The following is an 18,149-nucleotide window of genomic DNA, read 5'->3' on the forward strand; positions in this document are numbered from 1 at the left end:
CTTTCATTACTATTTTTTAGTTGCAGTCCCCCCCTCATATTTGCCTGTGTTGTGTGCTATGCTGGGGACTTGGGAACTGTGCAATTAATATTTAATTTTTCCACTATGTATAGCTACTGAATATTAGTTCCTCTAATTGGCTTTCATACTGTTTGGGTTTCTTTTTTAAAGCAGCGGTACCACCTTTCAAGTGGCACACTGTGCAGTTAACTGCCAGCCAAGTGTAGAACATATTCCCCCCTTTAAACCTTTATGAAGTATTAATAATACTGTTTTATATAGTGGCATTCATTTTTAAGTAGAAGTTCCCATTGATTTCAGTAGGGAGTACTTAAAAATCAATGGCTTGATATGGTCCATCCTACTGGCAGAATTGGAGAGCCACTGTACTCGCAACTCCCCTCCCCGTCTTTTCCTTATCAAAGGGTCAAATTCTGGCCTCCGATACACACCTTTCATGGGGAGCTGTGTGTGTGTATATAGAATATGGTCCCAAGTGCCTGCTCTAATTTCTGAACAAAAGTATCCGGATAAACTAGATTAGGACCTGATCCTGCAGCCCTTATGCCAAAGGAAGAGAATTGTCTCTTTAGTGATTATGTCTACCCTAGCCCCCTCCGCGTCATTTAAAGGAGAAGAGTAATATTACCCACCCCATGTAAAGTGCGAAGGCAGAAGACCTCTAAATATAACCCCATGCAAGAGGAAAGCCCAACAGTTGGCTTGTGGGCATTTGTTGTACAGACGATAAAAGGGCTGATAAAGGGCAGGTAGGAGACACTTAAAGAGGACCCACTGCAACCTGTTCCCACGGGGGTCGCTATGCGATCAAAAATGACTCTCTCAAGTTCCTGAAGGGCCGCGGGGGGGGGAGGAAGGGGCAGTATGAGCCTCCCCCCAGAGCCGGCAGCATAGTCAGTGAGGGCAGGGGACGCTCAGTCCCCCTCCCCCCCCGCGACACTGATCAGCAGCACCAAGCACAGCCTCGCCTCGCTCCCTAGCCAAGCCAGGCTGCTGCTTCCCACCTGACTCCCTCCTTCCTCTCCCTGCCCCTGCCCCCCGCCTTCGCTCATTCCTTTGTCTCGGCGGGGATTGGCAGGTTTTATTATTCCGCCTGAACAAGCGGGGGGCGGATTGGCTGCGCGCGGCTGACGGTGGGAGCAGAGCCGGGATGTAGTTGGGATTTTGCTCTGTCAGTAACACATGTGGACGGGCGGCGGAAAGAGACGCGCACGGAGAGGGGGCCTCCCTGCGAGTCCTGCCAGCGCCGCCGCCGCCGCCACGGAACCCCAGCGGTAGCAGCAGCAGCGGCTCCTCCTCCTCCTCCTCGCCCCGGCCCCTCTCCTGCTGCCCGCGCGCGGGGCTCCGAGGCGCTTTCCCGAGCGGCGGGCGGGCGGTCGGTTCTCTGCCGCAGGAGGCTCCGGACCCGGCCAAGGAGGGTGGAGGTTGAGGGCGGGGGGAAGCGGTACAAAGTGAAGCCACATTGCCAAACTTACCCAGCGATTGCAGCGGCGCCCACAGCCCAGCGGCCGGGACTGAGCGCCGCGGCTCCCCTCCAGGAAGCGGGGGCTGGAGGGAGGACTCTGCCGCACGTCTCTCGTCTGTATTTTGCCAGCCGGGCTGCCACTGACGGGGGCGGGGGGCTCTGCCGGCGGACGCGAGCCCCAGCCAGCGAGCATTGTGTTTGGTTCTTCGCAAGAAAACCTCCCCCGCCCCCGACACACCACCCTATAAACCAGAGCGACGCTGCTCCCCGACCTCTTGCAATATAGAGGGGAAACAGGTAAGGAGGCTCTTGCACGCACCCTGTCTTCTTTGGCGCCCTCCCCCCCTCGTCTCGGATTTCGAGTAAACTCAATCGGTCGCCTTAGATAAGGAGGGTGCCTGTAAACTCTGGGGGAGCCGAGCAGCGGCGGGGCCGGACGCACTGTAGCTGTCTCTGCTTACAAAAGGCTCCTTTGCGGCGGCGGCTGCTGCTGCTGCTCTGGGCTGCTTTTCCCTCTTCCCGGCTGCTAAAGGAAAAGGGCTTTGCTTGGCTCTATGGTGAACTGAGGGGAAGAGGAGGGTGTGAGGACCCGCCACCCGCTCTCTTTGTAGTAAATACTATTTTGAAACAGTGGCAGGAAAGATCAAAGTGAGCTCCCTAATTCTCTCCTTTCCAATTCCCTGCCCGCACCCCCCTCCCTCCGGTCTTTTGTTTCAATCCAGGAGAAATCCGGTGAATCACCTAATTAAAACCAAGACATGAATTAAGCATCCATTTTTTTAAAAAACTACAAATTGCCAGCTCTGCGCTTGTCCCTCCCTTGGTCTCCATTAAAAAACACCAGAGACATTGTTAAAAGGGGGGTTATTTTGCCTCTAGCTGCCAGCTCTGCTTTCTATTTCACTGACTCTATCCCAGGACCTAAATTGCTTGGCTATGTAATTACTAGAGTAAGCCTATTTAAGTTAAAAGCTTCCCCCCCCCCCCAACTCTAAATGAAACTTGATGAGGGCCCGTCCTTAGTTATCAGGGGAGTCACTTTCTGGTCAGTCCTCTTGATTCATCTCTTTTAGATTTAATCAGCATTAAGGTATTGCTTGTCCTTAAGAGCTTTAGCTTAATGGGGTTACTGGATGCCTTTCTCAGTGTAACGTTTCCTTTTTTAAAATACAGTATATATTTACTGTTCAACAAGACTAGGGAAAGGCAGCTTGAAGTCTAGGGTTTTTTAAGAGATCTGAAGTGATTTAAAACCTTAAAAAAGGTTTAAAGTCTCAAAGCAGGAAATGCAGCTTCGCTTAGGTTATGGATAGAAACTTAACAAAAGGCAATTCCTTGAGCAAATGCATCAGAAATCAATTTACATAAAGGTATATGATGCATTCAGATAAATGCAATGCTAATGGCTTTTAGAGTGGTTCTCTTTTCAAAGTCTCAGGGTTTTTGTTACAGCTTAATTGGTGCAGTTCTGGTTTATTGTGCGGTCACTGGACTGAAGTTCAGGAACTCTTTCTGGGGAAATGTGTGCTTAAAATCGGCCTATTTAAGGAATGTAAATTCTGGCTCCCCTGTAGCCAAGTTGGGCCAGTGGGCAGGAAAAGTTCGCCCTCCCTCCTTTGGAGGTATCAGTCTGAATGGCTTTAGCAGATAGCCAGATGCCTCGATATGAGCACATACGGTTTACAAAGGACAAAGACAAAACATGCTGCTTAATTGGCAGTAAATAACTTGATCTGTTTATACTATAAATGACTAGTAGAACACTAGGAGCTTATTGGACTCTGGATTGGAGGCAACAAATTAATCGGTTTAGAATAAGCTTTATGAATTGATTCCTATATTATCTCCCAGTTGTCCCGCTTGTAGAAAGCATTTATTCGAAAGTGAAAAAAGCACTTTAGCAGTTTTGGAGGCAGCCATGCTCCAGCCTGAGTCTGGTGCACTTGAATGTTCTGGTCTATTGTATTACTAGTTAACTTTTTTTTTTTTTTGGCGTAACAAAGGTTTAGCATTTAAATTGCTGATCAAGGGCAGATTAGCGAGACAAAAGTGGAGAGTGTTTGTATAGGAGTTCTAAAGTTCAATTATCTTTTATTCAGGCCAGTGTCTTAAAAAACCCAGAGAAAACACTCCACTGATCTTCTAAATAAAAACGAGATCTGGGACAATCATGGAGCCGGCATTACAATGGCTTGGAGATTTGAAAAACCAGTTTCACAACTTTTCACGCTGCCCATATCTCTCCTTTAGCACAAAACCCTGAACTGTTCCCAACTTGTGAACTGCAGCTGCATTTCCCAGAGCTCTGCCTGCTCAGGGAACATGGCTTCAGCAGGACTGCGGGCCAATTTGCTTTTCGCGTCCACTCTCCCTTTTTCATGTCAATCGTGCTGGACCCTGGGACTCCAGGTGGGGTACGAAGTTCGGTGCATGTTGCCCAGTGTGCACGTGCATTTGGGGTGCACCAGAGCCTCGTTTTAAGAGGGTGACAGCAGTAAAGCTCAGGCCACCAGTGACAAGTTGGGAGGGAGGCAGGCTCGTGGATCCAGAACAAAGCCCCAGACGAGTAACGGAGTGTGCTTTTGCACCATCGCCCCCCGCTTCCCTCTACCGCACCGGGAAGGGCATGGACACGACTCATGGCTTGGAGTTAACCATCTCCCACCCCCCTCCTTTCTCTTCTCCTTACACAGACCATGGTGAACCCGGGCAGCAGCTCGCAACCTCCCCCGGTCACCGCTGGCTCCCTCTCGTGGAAAAGATGCGCAGGCTGCGGGGGGAAGATCGCGGATCGCTTCTTACTCTACGCCATGGACAGCTACTGGCACAGCCGATGCCTGAAGTGTTCCTGCTGCCAGGCTCAGCTGGGGGACATCGGCACCTCCTGTTACACCAAGAGCGGTATGATCCTGTGCAGAAACGACTACATCAGGTGAGAGAGAGAGAGAGGCGGCTGCACAGCAAGGGGCGGGGAGGAGCAACTCTGTACCTGCACGCAGGATAGCAGAGGAGAGGTCAGGCCAGTTCCTGCAATCAGAGACACAGATTGGTCAGTCCTTGACTTCGGGGGGGGGGAAGGAGGGTAAAATCTCGAATAGTTCTGGCTCTTTCTCCAGCCACGGTTTGGGTTGCCCAGGAAAGAGAAGAGATTAGAGGCCCTGTAATTTTAAAGTGCTTGTCAGCACAAAACAAGTCCTAACTAAAAATAAACGGCAATCAGAAAGGCTAAATTAATCTGTTTTGTTGTAGTGGTGAAGTGTGAATCTCTAAACTGTAAATGTTAAAATCCTGGGCTTGAATAAGGCTGCTGTAGAGGTGCTAAATAATGAAATGCCTGCCTTTTAGTATCTGATTAATTATGATATTTACATAAGCACCTTTAAACTCCTTTGAGTGGAAACAGAATGACTCATTCTCTGTTCTCTTTGTAAAAGAGCTGATTAACCGTCAGTTGGAGGGCCAGAGATTCTACTTATAGCCAAAAAAAACAGTGGTAATGTTTGTCTTCACATTGTTATAGAGAGGCTTTGAACCCACATTTCTCTAACTTTCAATATAGAAAAAGCTGAGAGAATCTAAGGGAAGTGATTTCCTTCATTTTTAAATAGTTCACATGCCTCAGATTTGGGGGATGGCTGGGGAACTAAACCCCATTAATCTTATCAGTTGAAGTACAGTACAGTATCCTGTCCAACAAGTTTCAATGCAATGAATGGAAAAAATTCAGGAGGTCAGGTGCCTATAGGAGGATCTTTCAGGTGAACTCAAGCTCCTTAAACTCATTAATTTAAAAGGAGGCATTTTGAAGGATTACATGATTAATTTGAGTAAATGCTTTGATAGACTGATGCACATGAATGCTTTAAGGCGAGGTTCTATTTCAATATCCAGTAATTAAAAAACAAAAAGCTAAGCCCCTACATTCTGGCATAAGTGAAATTTCTAGTTAAGACAGTTGTTTTGTTTAAATGCTTTTGACTTTTCATTTACTGTAAATGTCAAGAGTTACTCCAGGTTTATCTTTCAGTAAAGGTTGAAAAGTTTTCCTCCCTCATGTGTAAGTCATTTGGCTATAAATATTGCAAGTTTATTTTTAATGAAACACTTACCTTGTACTCCAAATTGTGAGAGATCTGGATGTAGCACTGTGCTGAATTTGTGGGAATACTTTTCTGGAAGACCTCATTAACTTAAAATAATGGATTAAAAGGATGCTTCATTATTCTGATAATGAAACCTCTGTCCTGTTATAGGCCTGCATCCTCATTCTGCTAAATAGAAGAAATACAGCTATAGATGTTTGAGGGATTAATTTCATTTTTTTGTAAGTAAATGTTAGGAAATTAGCACATGCAGGTTTATAATGGTGCTTTCTGGTCCTCTTCTGAAGCAACAGCATAAGCCTGGCAGAATTGTAATTAAATAGAGCAGAACGGTGTTAAGAAAAGAGGTTTGTTTGAAGTGGAAAAATTGACACTACCATTCAGATGCACTGAATGGTACAGATTCATCTCTCAACCAAGGCCATCAAACAAACCTTCACTTCTGATTACTACTAATTAAAAAGAGACCGATGCATCCCCTGTATCCCCAAGGCAAGTTCAGGCATGCTTATTGGAATCTCCTCCAGTTTTGTGCGGTGGTAACTTAATACCCACTATTTTAATGTAGGCAATTATGAATAATATGTTTTTATCAGGTGAGGGTTTTGAATTGATCTCCTTGTTCCATCACCTGGGTCCTCTCTGGATCTGTGTAACTTGACTTACCAAACGAACACCTCTCAATTGAAAGGGACTCCCTGAAACTTGAACTGGATACAAGTATCAGAGGGGTAGCCGTGTTAGTCTGGATCTGTAAAAGCAGCAAAGAGTCCTGTGGCACCTTATAGACTAACAGACATATTGGAGCATGAGCTTTCGTGGGTGTCATGCATCCGATAAAGCGGGTATTCACCCACGAAAGGTCATGCTCCAATACGTCTGTTAGTCTTTAAGGTGCCACAGGACTCTTTGCTGCTTGAACTGGATAGTATAATGCAAGAAAGTCTTGCATTAGGCTAGAGGACTTAGTTGTTAAAAATCATGATCCTTGTTTACCTGGGCTTCACAGCTGTCTTCCACGTGGGACCGCAACTACTTGCTGGTGTAACTGACTCCTCTTCCTCTCCCTACCTTTCAGTGTTGAATGGATGCCGCTAGATTGGCAGCGTTCTGCAAGTGTCTGTTTCTGTGGGGCCCTCTCTCCGATTGCTGTGGAGGGAGCTTGCAACCACTCCCTTATCTGAGGCCAGATCCATAGGCACAACTCTTAATTGGAGCCACAGGGGAAAATTAGACGTGAATCACAATGAAAAGAGGATTGATCAGCCCAGCAGCCGCCACGTGAAAGGGGCTGGCTGCTCCCAACCCGGGGCAGGGACCACAGACCGATTTATTAAGGGGCTTTTAAACTGTCTGACGCGAGGGGCTGTGGTTTTCGAAAACAGCCCTCTACAGATCTAAGCTGCAGCAGTGACGGCCGGCCGGCCTGGGAAGGGGCTGGGGAGGTGGGAATGCAGCCCCCCCCCGCCGCCGCCTGTGCAGGGAGGGGAGTGCGCAGCCCTCCCCACTTTAAGATTCCAGATAAAGCAGCAGCGTGGCAGTGAATCCACACAATTAAAAGCTTTAATTAGTGTCTCCTCCATTTTCTCTTCGTTGTGATAGGTTTTATCTAATGAGATCTGGTCCCTGGCTTAGAGCTCCTCGGAGTGACGTGTCCGAAATGAATGAGAGCCGCGTCGCAAACAAAACATTTAATTAACAAAATTGGCCTCTAACGTGGGGGAGGGGGGGGGGGATGGTGGAGAAGGATTAACCGGGCTCTTCTTAAAGGGGCAGCGCCTGCAAATCCTCCCCTGCCCAAATGGCTCATGCATTGCCCCCTCCTTTCGCCCTCCCTCGAGGGCTGTGGGGAATGGGTGACTTGTCTCTCTCCCAGGTAGCAGAGAGAGGGGAACCTCTCCGCGAGGACTCTCAGAACGTGTGGCACCTCCCCACCCCCCCTTCCTTTCCCTGGCTGCATGAATCCCCGCAGCTCAGCCGTCCAGACAAGTTAACCGGGCCGGGTTTGCACGAGGAGTTGAAGGAAACCTGCCCGGCCGCCACGGGGCCACCCCTTCAGTGTGGAGCTGCGCGCTGACATGCCGGGGCAGGCGCTTGGTCCCAGCCCCAGGGCCGGGGGAGGAGAGCGCGCTCCTCATTGCCATTCACGTGGCTGGCCGCAGCCGCAGTCTGCCGTGCGGGTTGGGGAGGGGAGGGGAGGGAGCCGCCAGGCAACGAGTTCATTTCCCTGGTAATCAACAGCAAGCTGCTATATTCAGGGAATGCTGTCCCTTTAATTGAACAGGCTAGGTAATTAAATGGCACTTTTCCAATAGGACGTGCTAGGTAAATCTAATAGTTGGTTATTTAATATCACTTTGAAGTCTGCCCACTCAAGCACAATGACAGCACAGGAGCATGTGAACTATTAGCTAGGAGAAAAAAAAAAGGATCTCAAAAATTAATTAAATCGCATGCAATTTAGGGGGAACGTTTATCTTGATTTGTCATAACAGAATTAATTCAAGGCCTCCAATTCACTTGGGGGCAGATCTGTTACTCTGAATTAACCAAGCGTAATTTGGCTGATTTCTTCTCTCCTCTCCCTCCCCCCTTCTCTAATGCAGCACTTGTCATTATGCACAGCCCCCCTTTAAGTATCAATAGCTTCTGGGGCTTTTAAGGTGCTCAGCCTCCAGTTATTCTGAAGTACCTTTAATGGACTTGGCTCTAGGCACAATTTCTGTGTTGCCTTTCTTTGTTACATTTAACATAGCTGGTGGAGAATGTAGGGAATCTGCTGGAAAACCAGTCGCTTATGGATCAGTAGCTTTGGAGGTGCCTTTGTCTGTCAGATAAGGCTTGGATATTGTGGGTTCAAATGTGTGCCTTGCCATGTAGGAAAAAGGAATGTTAGCACTCGGGTCTGCCTGTCTCTACAGTTTTGGAAATAACTCCTGGAATCTATTAACATTTTTTTTTTTTTAGTATACTTGAGTAGCACTTCTATTGATAACATTGGATTTTGGGTAGTAAGATGTTGGACTGAACAGGTTTCCTGCTGCCCCCAGACCCCCCTCTTGTCAAAGTTCTGATAACCAGTTGGGTGCTATGTAGGAACTACATGGAAGTTAATTTAAGGTATAATGCTGTAAGTGGAAAAGGAAGGTTCTTCTACATATAAAGAACCTCTTGATGTTTGTGATTGATTGCCTTGCCCAAATGTTGAAATATTTAACGACCTCCTTGGACTGAGGACCCAAAGAGAAAACTGAAACCAATTCTGTCATTGCAATTAAAGAGTCCCCTGGCTTTAATTAGCTTGACCTGGGGTATCTCTCCCCATTGCTGGAGTTAAAGAGAAAAGAGCCCATTAAAGTCCAGTCTGAGACCGATAGCTACTTAATTGAGTACCTAAAGCCTCGAGCCTTTTAAATCAAACACTGTTCTGGATGGTCCCCCTGGTTAGATAATTAGCTTTCCAGCCACAGTTACAATAGTGGACTTGGTTCTTGGTAAAAAGGAATAAAACTTCTCTAAAGATATAAACCTCTTTTCTGTTAAAGCTGCTACAAAATAAGAGAACTTATATCAACGGCAAAGACAACATAAGCTACGTTCTCTTGTTAAATAATAGACAAAGCACTGAATAGATTTAGTAATAATGTTCTAACTTTGCAAGTAATTTTTATGAATCTCTGTAAATCTTATGATTTCAGCTGTGATTCTTTGAAATGTTGAATTGTTCTAGAAATATGGCTGGGAAAGAGCAAGATGTGTGAAAAGCTGCTGGATTACAGTTTGACTACACTGATTATTAAAATTCACTTTGACAGACAGTCAAGATGTACAACTGATTTTATTCAGGGGGAATTGTATAATAAATGACTACTTAATGAAGAAAAGTGGCACACGGATCAGTATTTTAAAAGCTGTATTTTTAATGGTATGGTACAATTGTATGGGGTTATGAAAGACATTATGCTTATGCATATATACTCCCCAGGAGAAATGACATTTCTCCATTCAGCTGTAAGATTCTGCCTTTCATTTGTTTTTCCATAATACCTTTGACAAAGTTGGACCCAAAAATACAAATTAGGGTTTTATTTTAGTAATGTGATAAAACAGTCCCATTTCTGCCTTTAAACTTCTTCCCATACCCCTCTTCTTCATCCTAATTTCACTGATAGTAACAATAAAAGATGGAGAGCTCTGGGAGCGATCTCAGTAGTTTTTGTAAATGCTGCAAAGTGGTTCTGGTTTAGATGATACCATAATAAAGACCCTATAGGTTCGAGGCAGTGCAGTCCTTTGGCAGGAGGTCCTGACAGTGTGTTAGTTCAGCTTTCCCTTTGTAACCATTCTGATTCTGCAGGAACGTGTCAATGTGTCGTGGATCTCAGACTAATTAGTTTTGAAATGGAGTTTTGATTGAACTCTTCAAATCGATGCTGCTGCAAAATTTGTTTCTCGGGCTTCCTATTAAAAGCCATCTTAAGGGGCAGTTTTACTACTCTCCCTGTCGTTCAGTCGATACATTTAATAACAACTTACAGGCTATTTTCAATAAAGTGGCGACAGCAAATTAGTAGTTTGAACATGACAAGCCTCCTCTGCAACCCCAGATTGTGAAAATTCAAAGCAATTATTTTTATACAGAGGCATACTGCAATCATTCAGATTACGGGTATTCTGTAGTAACACGTCTTCTCAGTTGACACAAACAGAATTTTATGACTTTATTTGGACAGGAAGGAAATGCAAATATTAATATTTATTATGACACCAATACGTTAATTTGTAAATCCTATTACTCTGTTTTTACATCATGTAGGAAAGTGGGTCTGTGACCCTGCCAACTAGTTCAGATTCCTTTTTCACTATGAAATGATTTTGGTCCTTTTCTTTTATAAATATTTGTGGCTATTAAAAGGAGAATGCCAAAAAAACAAATAAAGCTTTTCTAATTCTAGCTAACCTGTCCTGTGAAAGTGAAGCTCAATATTCATTTATGTATTATATCTTGACTCAGTGTGTTGTGCCTTTAAATGGATTTGAAGAATTATGTATATATTTTTCTTCACTACTCTTCTGCCTAACACACACACACACACACACTTCCCCCTCCCTTCCCCCCAACCCCATGGCAGATGTTGTGGTCTCATTTGATTGCATAGGAAAACTGCAGTGATACAGCAAACACCCAGAGAGATATGATGACAAATGGGTCCAGATCCCGGTAAATTACTTTCTGCTCAAATCGAAATTTCATTCAGTTTGTTGCTAGCAGAGATGAAGTAATCTAAATTGTGGACTCAGGAGCAGATAGAGGGAAGTTGGAGCAAGCATTTCATTATCGAGAGAGAGAGAAGGTTAGGATGAAAGAGATGAGCAGAGGCAAATCTAAAGTGTTGACACCATGATTGAAAAGGTTAACCCATACACATTATATATCAACCTGGATAGCAGAGAGTTTCTAATGGAAACTCTGCACTGATGGAGGTTTACTGGAGTTTCAATACACTGAGCATGATGTCTTCTTAGATATACAATCAAATCCTCTTAACCCTTTTGATGACTCATATCTCAAGATATGATTAAAGTACAAAAGAGTTCTTCATATAATTTCAAGGACACAATGCATTTTAAACTCCTGTCATGAATTGTATCTTTTTTTTATGATGAACCCAGTAATCTGATAACATGTGTGTAGTACAGAATTGTTTTGTATTTGCTAGAGGTGCTAGTCAATATTTTTGATTAAATTCTGTGCATCCCTGTCTGCGAGGTAAGGTGAAGCTTCTGGTTATACAGAAATGTATCTTGCACATTACAGTATGTAAACAAGTTGAAAAACTGGGGATCAGAAGTCTAAAATAATTATATAATATCTTGTCATGTTGATGCACAAAAACAATATTAAGAGCCTCTTGTGTATTAAATCATTCATGATCATCATCCTTATTTCAGGTTATTTGGAAATAGTGGTGCTTGCAGCGCTTGTGGACAGTCAATTCCTGCTAGTGAGCTGGTCATGAGGGCACAAGGCAACGTCTATCATCTTAAGGTAGGTCTCTTCTCCTGTCTGTTGACTTTGTTAATAGCACTGCTTCACTCTGTGGTTCTTACATGATATAACTTCTACATCTTTCATATATTCATAAATGTGCAGGGCAATCATTACTAATAAGAGTGTGTGTTATAAAACTTCCCATGGTGCATAGTGTTGTCCTGTAATAATCAGTAAAACTACACTTAAGTTGTGTAACAGCAGGTAAGACAAACGCTTGAATACTAGAAACTAAGCAGCTTCAGACCTCATGCTTTACTGATAGTCTCTCAAGAATAACATTTAAACCTGCAGCATTTTTAATTTGTGCCAGTTTCATTTGGTGTGTCTTTCCTTTTCAGTGTTTTACATGCTCTACCTGCCGGAATCGCCTGGTCCCAGGAGACCGGTTTCACTACATCAATGGCAGTTTATTTTGTGAACATGATAGACCTACAGCTCTCATCAATGGCCATTTGAATTCACTTCAGAGCAATCCACTACTGCCAGACCAGAAGGTGAATACTCAGCAATTACTAATAAGCTTTATTAGAGTTAAATTAAGATCAATTTCTTTTCAACCTAATAGTGGACACTGTTCCTCCACTCCCACCCACCCCGAAGGAGCCTTTAAATAACTGAATTTAGTTATAGGACTCTGGAGGAAATATAAACTCTTAAATATGAAAGTTGTATTAATTGAGTTCAGTTTATTCAGATCTGTATAGCTATTGAGCTAGTAATGTATAATGGAATGTGGGGAGCAAGCCCTGATATAAACTCTCTTGAAGAGAAGCATTTCATTTTAAAATGTTGAGATTAAGGATTGCAAGGGAGCAGGTTACTCTGGGAGGAAAATTAGATCCTTTAATTATGGTAATAAATATCTTATGAAGAAAAGGCTCCTGAATTAATAGAAACTAGGGCACATACCATCTCAGACTAACATATTACACTTAGTATGTTTCCTAAACTAATATTCTAAAACTGTGGTATCCTTAGAAAAATAGTCTGAATGTTTTACATGTCATAAAATCAAAGTTTTTTATTCTCTCATCACTCCATAACACTAACATCTCCAGTAGAGATTATGTATCCCTGTGCTTGACAGCTCTTGGTCCATAGTTGCAAGGAAATTTATGAGTATACACATTATGTAGTAGCAGAGGGAAAAATTTGTATCAACAGTTGTCCTGTACCTCTAGAACTGGATAGTTTTAGATCTATTTTAATCTCCTTAATAAGTCCTATAGCTATGCAAGTGAGTGCATTTTGATAACTGCTGTGCCTAATTTGTAACAATTACTGTCAACCTTCAGTTAAGAGACTGTTCATTCCACACTGGTCCAGAAAAGAGTGAATGTATGACTCTTGCACATAATTTTATTCACCTCATATTTCATACTGATTATGTATTGATGACATTGATTCATTTACTCTTTACAGCGCCACTTGCATGGATATTAAATCTTATTGACCACAGATGAATTTTAATTTCAGATTGGTGATAGATTTTTCCATCAGCTCTGATAGTATATTTGACTTTTTCATCATTAACCCAGGCAATCACACAGCACTGAGTTATTGCACTGAAACAAAAAGTGCACACTTCACTTGGTAATTCTTTATAGATTTACAATAGGAACTTCATTAATGTCTGTAAGGATCACAAAAAATAACATTTATCTGCAAACAGGAATTCAGAAGATTAAAAAATAGCTAGGGAAAATGCTAGGCTTCTTATGTATTCTGTAACATACAAAAGAAGAATTTTAAATGACTTCTTTTAGTGGGTAAATTTGTACAGGAAAACATGAACTGGTTTCTAATTTTGACCAGTTTTGTGTTGCATCGCTACATTACTGTAGGCTTGTTTGTCTTTTACTCTGCACAAATGTACTGAATAATTTTAAGTATATTTCCAGTCTCTTAGAAAGTGAACTGTAATTACATCAAAATATGAACACTTATTTACTTAATTTGTCAGAGTAACTGGATTGAATACTGAGTTCTAATTACTTGTTCTGCATAACTATTTAGGAGTGAATATGAGATCTGTTCAAGGAAGTATAAATGCATGTAAAGATTCAAAGATCTATACTACTGTGTATTTTAATGAAACAAATCTATAATACAGACTAGCTAGCAATGAATCTGTTAAATGAACAGTTGTAGAGAACCTATTTCAAAATATAGGTAAAACCATTTATCTTTATATATAGTAGTAAAAAGTTTGCCATTCCGAGAAAAGAAGTGCTTTACCCACTTGCCTTGTGTGGATGTCAAGTTTATTGCAACTTCAAATGGGTGTCTAAATAGACACTTAATTTGTTCAGAGACTTGCTATGCTTTAGCAAAAGAAAAATGATTTAGTTACAATAATACCAGTAGACACAGTGAGGAAGAGAGAAGTAAAACTGGCTTGTGTAGCTTGCAAAATTGCAGCTATACTACTAGGAGCTAAATGCAGAAGAAGCATTTAATAAGAACAGGGCCTCATTATCACTATCACTGGCTATTAACTGCATTGCTACAGTATATGATGAGGCAGACAGAGGTGTTAAGGAGAAAATTGGAGAAAGAAATCTCACAATTAGTATATTGTATGAATAATTTCTTCATACCCACTTTCACAGGGGGAATTGGGGAGTAATGTGAACTTTTGAAAACTGAAATATATGTCAGGAAATGAGCTGGGGTCTGTCTGACTTCTAGTCTCGGAAACTAAAGAGGAAGGTGCCAAAAAAGTAATGTTTTATGCATTTTAAAGAAACAATATAAGAATGTACATATTAGAAGTACTTTCCAGAAAGCGATGTTATGGGGCAACTGAATAAAAACATGCTTCCAATTTGACAGCATTAGCTGAAATAGATATGATACCCAGTATTAAACATTACAGACCAATCAATCTTCAGGTTTTTTGCTCTTTACCTAAAGATTATGAGCAAAGCAGAATATGGCACAGCTATTCATAGCTAACTAGCTATTAGGAGGCTGAGGAGAGTTTAATGTGTGTGAGGTTCTTGGTACTGTGACATTTTTGTTTTGCACACCTATGAAGCCACATTTGACAGCTATGGAGTCAACTTATTATGGTCTTAGTCAATATAGTTCCCAAATGGAAGGCTAGAGTTTATACTAGTGATTGGCACAAGTCTGAGTTAAATAGCCTAATTCTACTTAAAAGGTTGCTTTTCACATAAAAAGTACATGCAGTGATATTGACTCTTCCTGCCTTTCACCTTCTTTAGCTATGTTCAAAGGCTTTTAGCTATAACTTCTCATTTGCTGTGTGTTTTGAAAAAATAAATTCAAGTATTTAAACTATGTGCTATTTAGAAGCACAATGCAAAGCCCCAGAGTGCCAGGATGTAATGTCCTGGGTGCCACGTTATTTAAAGGCGGGGGTGCTGTCCACTGCAGAGAACATTTTAGAGTCTGCACCCAATTCACTATTTCTGGCAGTCATAGTATTTTTATTTATTTTATTTTTTTACTAGTTCTTGCCTATTATAGCATTTCCATTTCCCCAAAAGCAGTGTAAGTTTTCCACCCACGGGCAATGTTCGGAGTGTTCACTTATCTTCAGCTTCTAAACTTTTTTAAATAAAGTATAAGTTAGATTACATCTTGCTATTTTATTTCTTGGAAAAGGATATATTTTTAAATCTTCGTTTACATATTGCTCAACAATTCCCTTGTAGTTATGTAATTGGTGTTGTCTGTGTCCATAGTAGAGGATATTTGATGCTCATTTATTAAATATGCTTGCTGGCTGCTCTCTAATCTTTGTTCTGGACAGACAAATTACCTTTCTCACACTGAGCTTCGGCTCTGGGGAATTAAACCTCCAAGCCTCCTCCACTTTAATTAGCTTGAAAGTGGGGGGTTGCAGTTACTACTAGACCTCAGGCTTTTAGTAACTTAAAGGGTGAAAAGAACTTCCTGGGAAGCTCGAAATGTCATTTAAAAACCATAAAAATCTAATATATATTATTTCATTTTGGTAATTGCCAACAGATTGTATTTGAAGACTGTGGATGATCATTTGTACTTTATCCATGAAAGTTAGATTTCTCTGGAGCTAGGCACTTTTAATTATCACAATTCATTAACACATCAGTGTGGAAGACCATGTTTGACTTCATATATTAAAATGTTTATGTAACATTAACTAACATAGCAGATGAGGAATTTTAAAAGGGGGGAAGAGGACGGGGAAAATCTCCAAATATCTATATTTAGCTCTTGTGCTATGCAGCATATTAACCAAAGCTGCCTTGGGAGGATATTGGCTGTATTTCTTACTTGCTTCACGCAGTATTTCTACCAATTATAAGATCATATTACTAGCTTCTTCAAAGGACAGGCATACCATTTCATTTCTTTCAATAGGGGCCCAGAAAAACACCTTCTTTTCACTGTACCGTTTCCTACCTGCACCTTTCTGAAAGTACACTTGCTGTTACTGTCTCTTCGAGTTAAAAACTGCAGGAAATGTTTATTTTAGTTCTTCAGAGTTTGAACATTAGTGGCATGAATGAGTAGTGTAGAAAGCCTTAATCAAGTCACAGTTGGAAAGTGATCTAATAAAAAAGAGATTAGTGAATAAAGAAAAGACACAAGCAGTTATGTTGGAGTTTCATATCTCAAATTTAGCTTCTTAGCTAAGATGCCCCTTTTTTTTTATTTCTTACAGGTCTGCTAAAAGGTCAGAGTAATGCAGAATGCGTGCCTTCATCTCAAATTTTGTTCATCACAGATGGATCCCATGTCTCCAGTAGACAAGTCACCTTTGTAGCTAGCATCAATGCCAGCTCCATGCCATTGCACCTTCTTTATTCTTGATTGCCCTTCCTACATTTATTGGTGTATTAAAATGACTGAATATGAACATTAAGGACTCCATGAACCTGGGCTAATGGGAGACTGTAGAGAAAATGAAAAAAGATCCACCGGAGGACATCTTGGGGGGTGGGGGTGGGGAAAATGTCTAAGGAAGCTAATTAAAAGCAGCATTGGAATCTGCTTTCTACCCTCGTTAACAATTAGCAGGGCACTGGCCAGAGTTTGTACCCAGTGTTTTACCTTAACAACATTCTATTTGCTCTTTGTATATTTAAGTGTTGTAAGGAAATGTGTTTCAATCAAACTGAACTTGAGATAAAGGAAAGATGTGGCTTTTGTGATATTCTATCACAAACACTTTTATTGTATCTCTGTAAAATACCATGTATGTATGCATGTAAGTGTTTTTGTCCTACTGTTGCTACTTCCCATGGCGCGAAAAAAAAAAAAGAAAAAAAAAAGTCAGGCTCATAGAAGCTACTGTGTAGAAATTTTCACCTACTTCTAATTTGCTGAATGAAGAAAAATCTTTTATTTGTGATATTTTCAGAGACATTTGCTCTAGTATGGTGTATTTAAATAATAAAAACTTAAAACAAAAACATTTAATTGACTTTGGGTTTTAAAAGCTTTGCTTTGTTATACCACATGCTAAACTTTATGTAGCAGTTGCTTTAATTGTAAATGACTTTTAAATCTAGTTTTCTTCTTACAGTTTTATGCCAATAAGGAATTTGTCAAACTACTTAACCATGTCACTTTTGGCAGAGGTACAGAGCAATTCTCCAAAACTTTTTTGTTCAGAATATTACTTCTGATAACAGCAAGCATATCATTACAGTTCAGCCATGTTGCAATGAATCTTGGTATGTACAAAAGTAACCACAGTCTTTCTTCATCCAGTCCTTCTTCAGAAGGGAACACTATATTTATAAAAATGTTACAGGAAAAACTCACAACAAAGGGGTATGTGTTCTCTGACACAATTCTTCAATTGGGTAGCCCTATAAGGAGGTATAGTAGTACCTCTCAATCTTGGCTATAGGAGAATAAATCACACTGAACTGTGGTGGTCTTGAGGGAAGAAAATGCCCTTTCTTGGCCTGTTTGGCACTAACATGGCCTTAAATGTGATTTGTTCTTTGGTTTGTTTTTTTCCAAGTTTGAAGGACTAGTAGGATTTCACCTACCGTATTTATCGGCGTATAACACGCACTTTTTTCCCCTGAAAATAGGGGGCAAATGATGTGTGCGTGTTATACACCGATATAACCTTAACAGGGCCGGCTCTAGGATTTCTGCCCCAGGCATAAAAGAAAAGCGCCGCCCCCCCCCCCCAGCGGCGCGGAGCGGCGCCCTAGCCCCTGCCCCACTCCCGAGCAGCGCGGCCCTAGCCCCCCCCCAGCGGCCCGAGAAATTTAAAAAACACTCACATTTAGTTTTTTTTTTCGTGAAATGCTTATTGGATAACTATAGGGCATTCAGAAAAAACATCCCATGCTCTTGCTAGATGTGGAAAAAAATGTATTATGAACCTATGGACATATGCTGTATGCCTTATACTGGGGAACAATGTTAAGTAGGCCTGGGAGATGCCTCTGCTGCATTGCAACATTGTTAAACATTAGCAAAAGTCACTACTTTTATCATAGACTAACAAGCTTGAAGTATATAATAT

At 41.7% G+C, this 18,149-nt stretch overlaps 1 protein-coding gene across 1 annotated transcript; it reads left to right on the forward strand.

Annotated features, from left to right (window-relative positions):
* The first annotated feature begins 1,159 nt into the window (after positions 1-1,159).
* LMO4 (LIM domain only 4) lies at positions 1,160-17,073 on the forward strand. The gene is made up of 5 exons (XM_045028138.1): positions 1,160-1,783; positions 4,180-4,418; positions 11,542-11,638; positions 11,983-12,138; positions 16,323-17,073. The coding sequence occupies exons 2-5, from the start codon at positions 4,183-4,185 to the stop codon at positions 16,329-16,331; spliced, it is 498 nt and encodes a 165-aa protein (XP_044884073.1). The 5' UTR covers positions 1,160-1,783; positions 4,180-4,182; the 3' UTR covers positions 16,332-17,073.
* Positions 17,074-18,149: the final 1,076 nt, after the last annotated feature.

This window comes from Mauremys mutica, chromosome 8, assembly GCF_020497125.1.
Source record: "Mauremys mutica isolate MM-2020 ecotype Southern chromosome 8, ASM2049712v1, whole genome shotgun sequence".
Classification (NCBI taxonomy): Eukaryota; Metazoa; Chordata; order Testudines; family Geoemydidae; genus Mauremys; species Mauremys mutica.

What these genes read in the sequence shown, in the direction of transcription:
- LMO4 (XM_045028138.1), top strand. Translation starts at nt 4,183, where the DNA reads ATGGTGAACCCGGGCAGCAGCTCGCAACCTCCCCCGGTCACCGCTGGC. An exon ending in TGCAGAAACGACTACATCAG is followed by an intron (nt 4,419 to 11,541) that starts GTGAGAGAGAGA and finishes TCCTTATTTCAG; the next exon opens with GTTATTTGGAAATAGTGGTG. An exon ending in GCAACGTCTATCATCTTAAG is followed by an intron (nt 11,639 to 11,982) that starts GTAGGTCTCTTC and finishes TTTCCTTTTCAG; the next exon opens with TGTTTTACATGCTCTACCTG.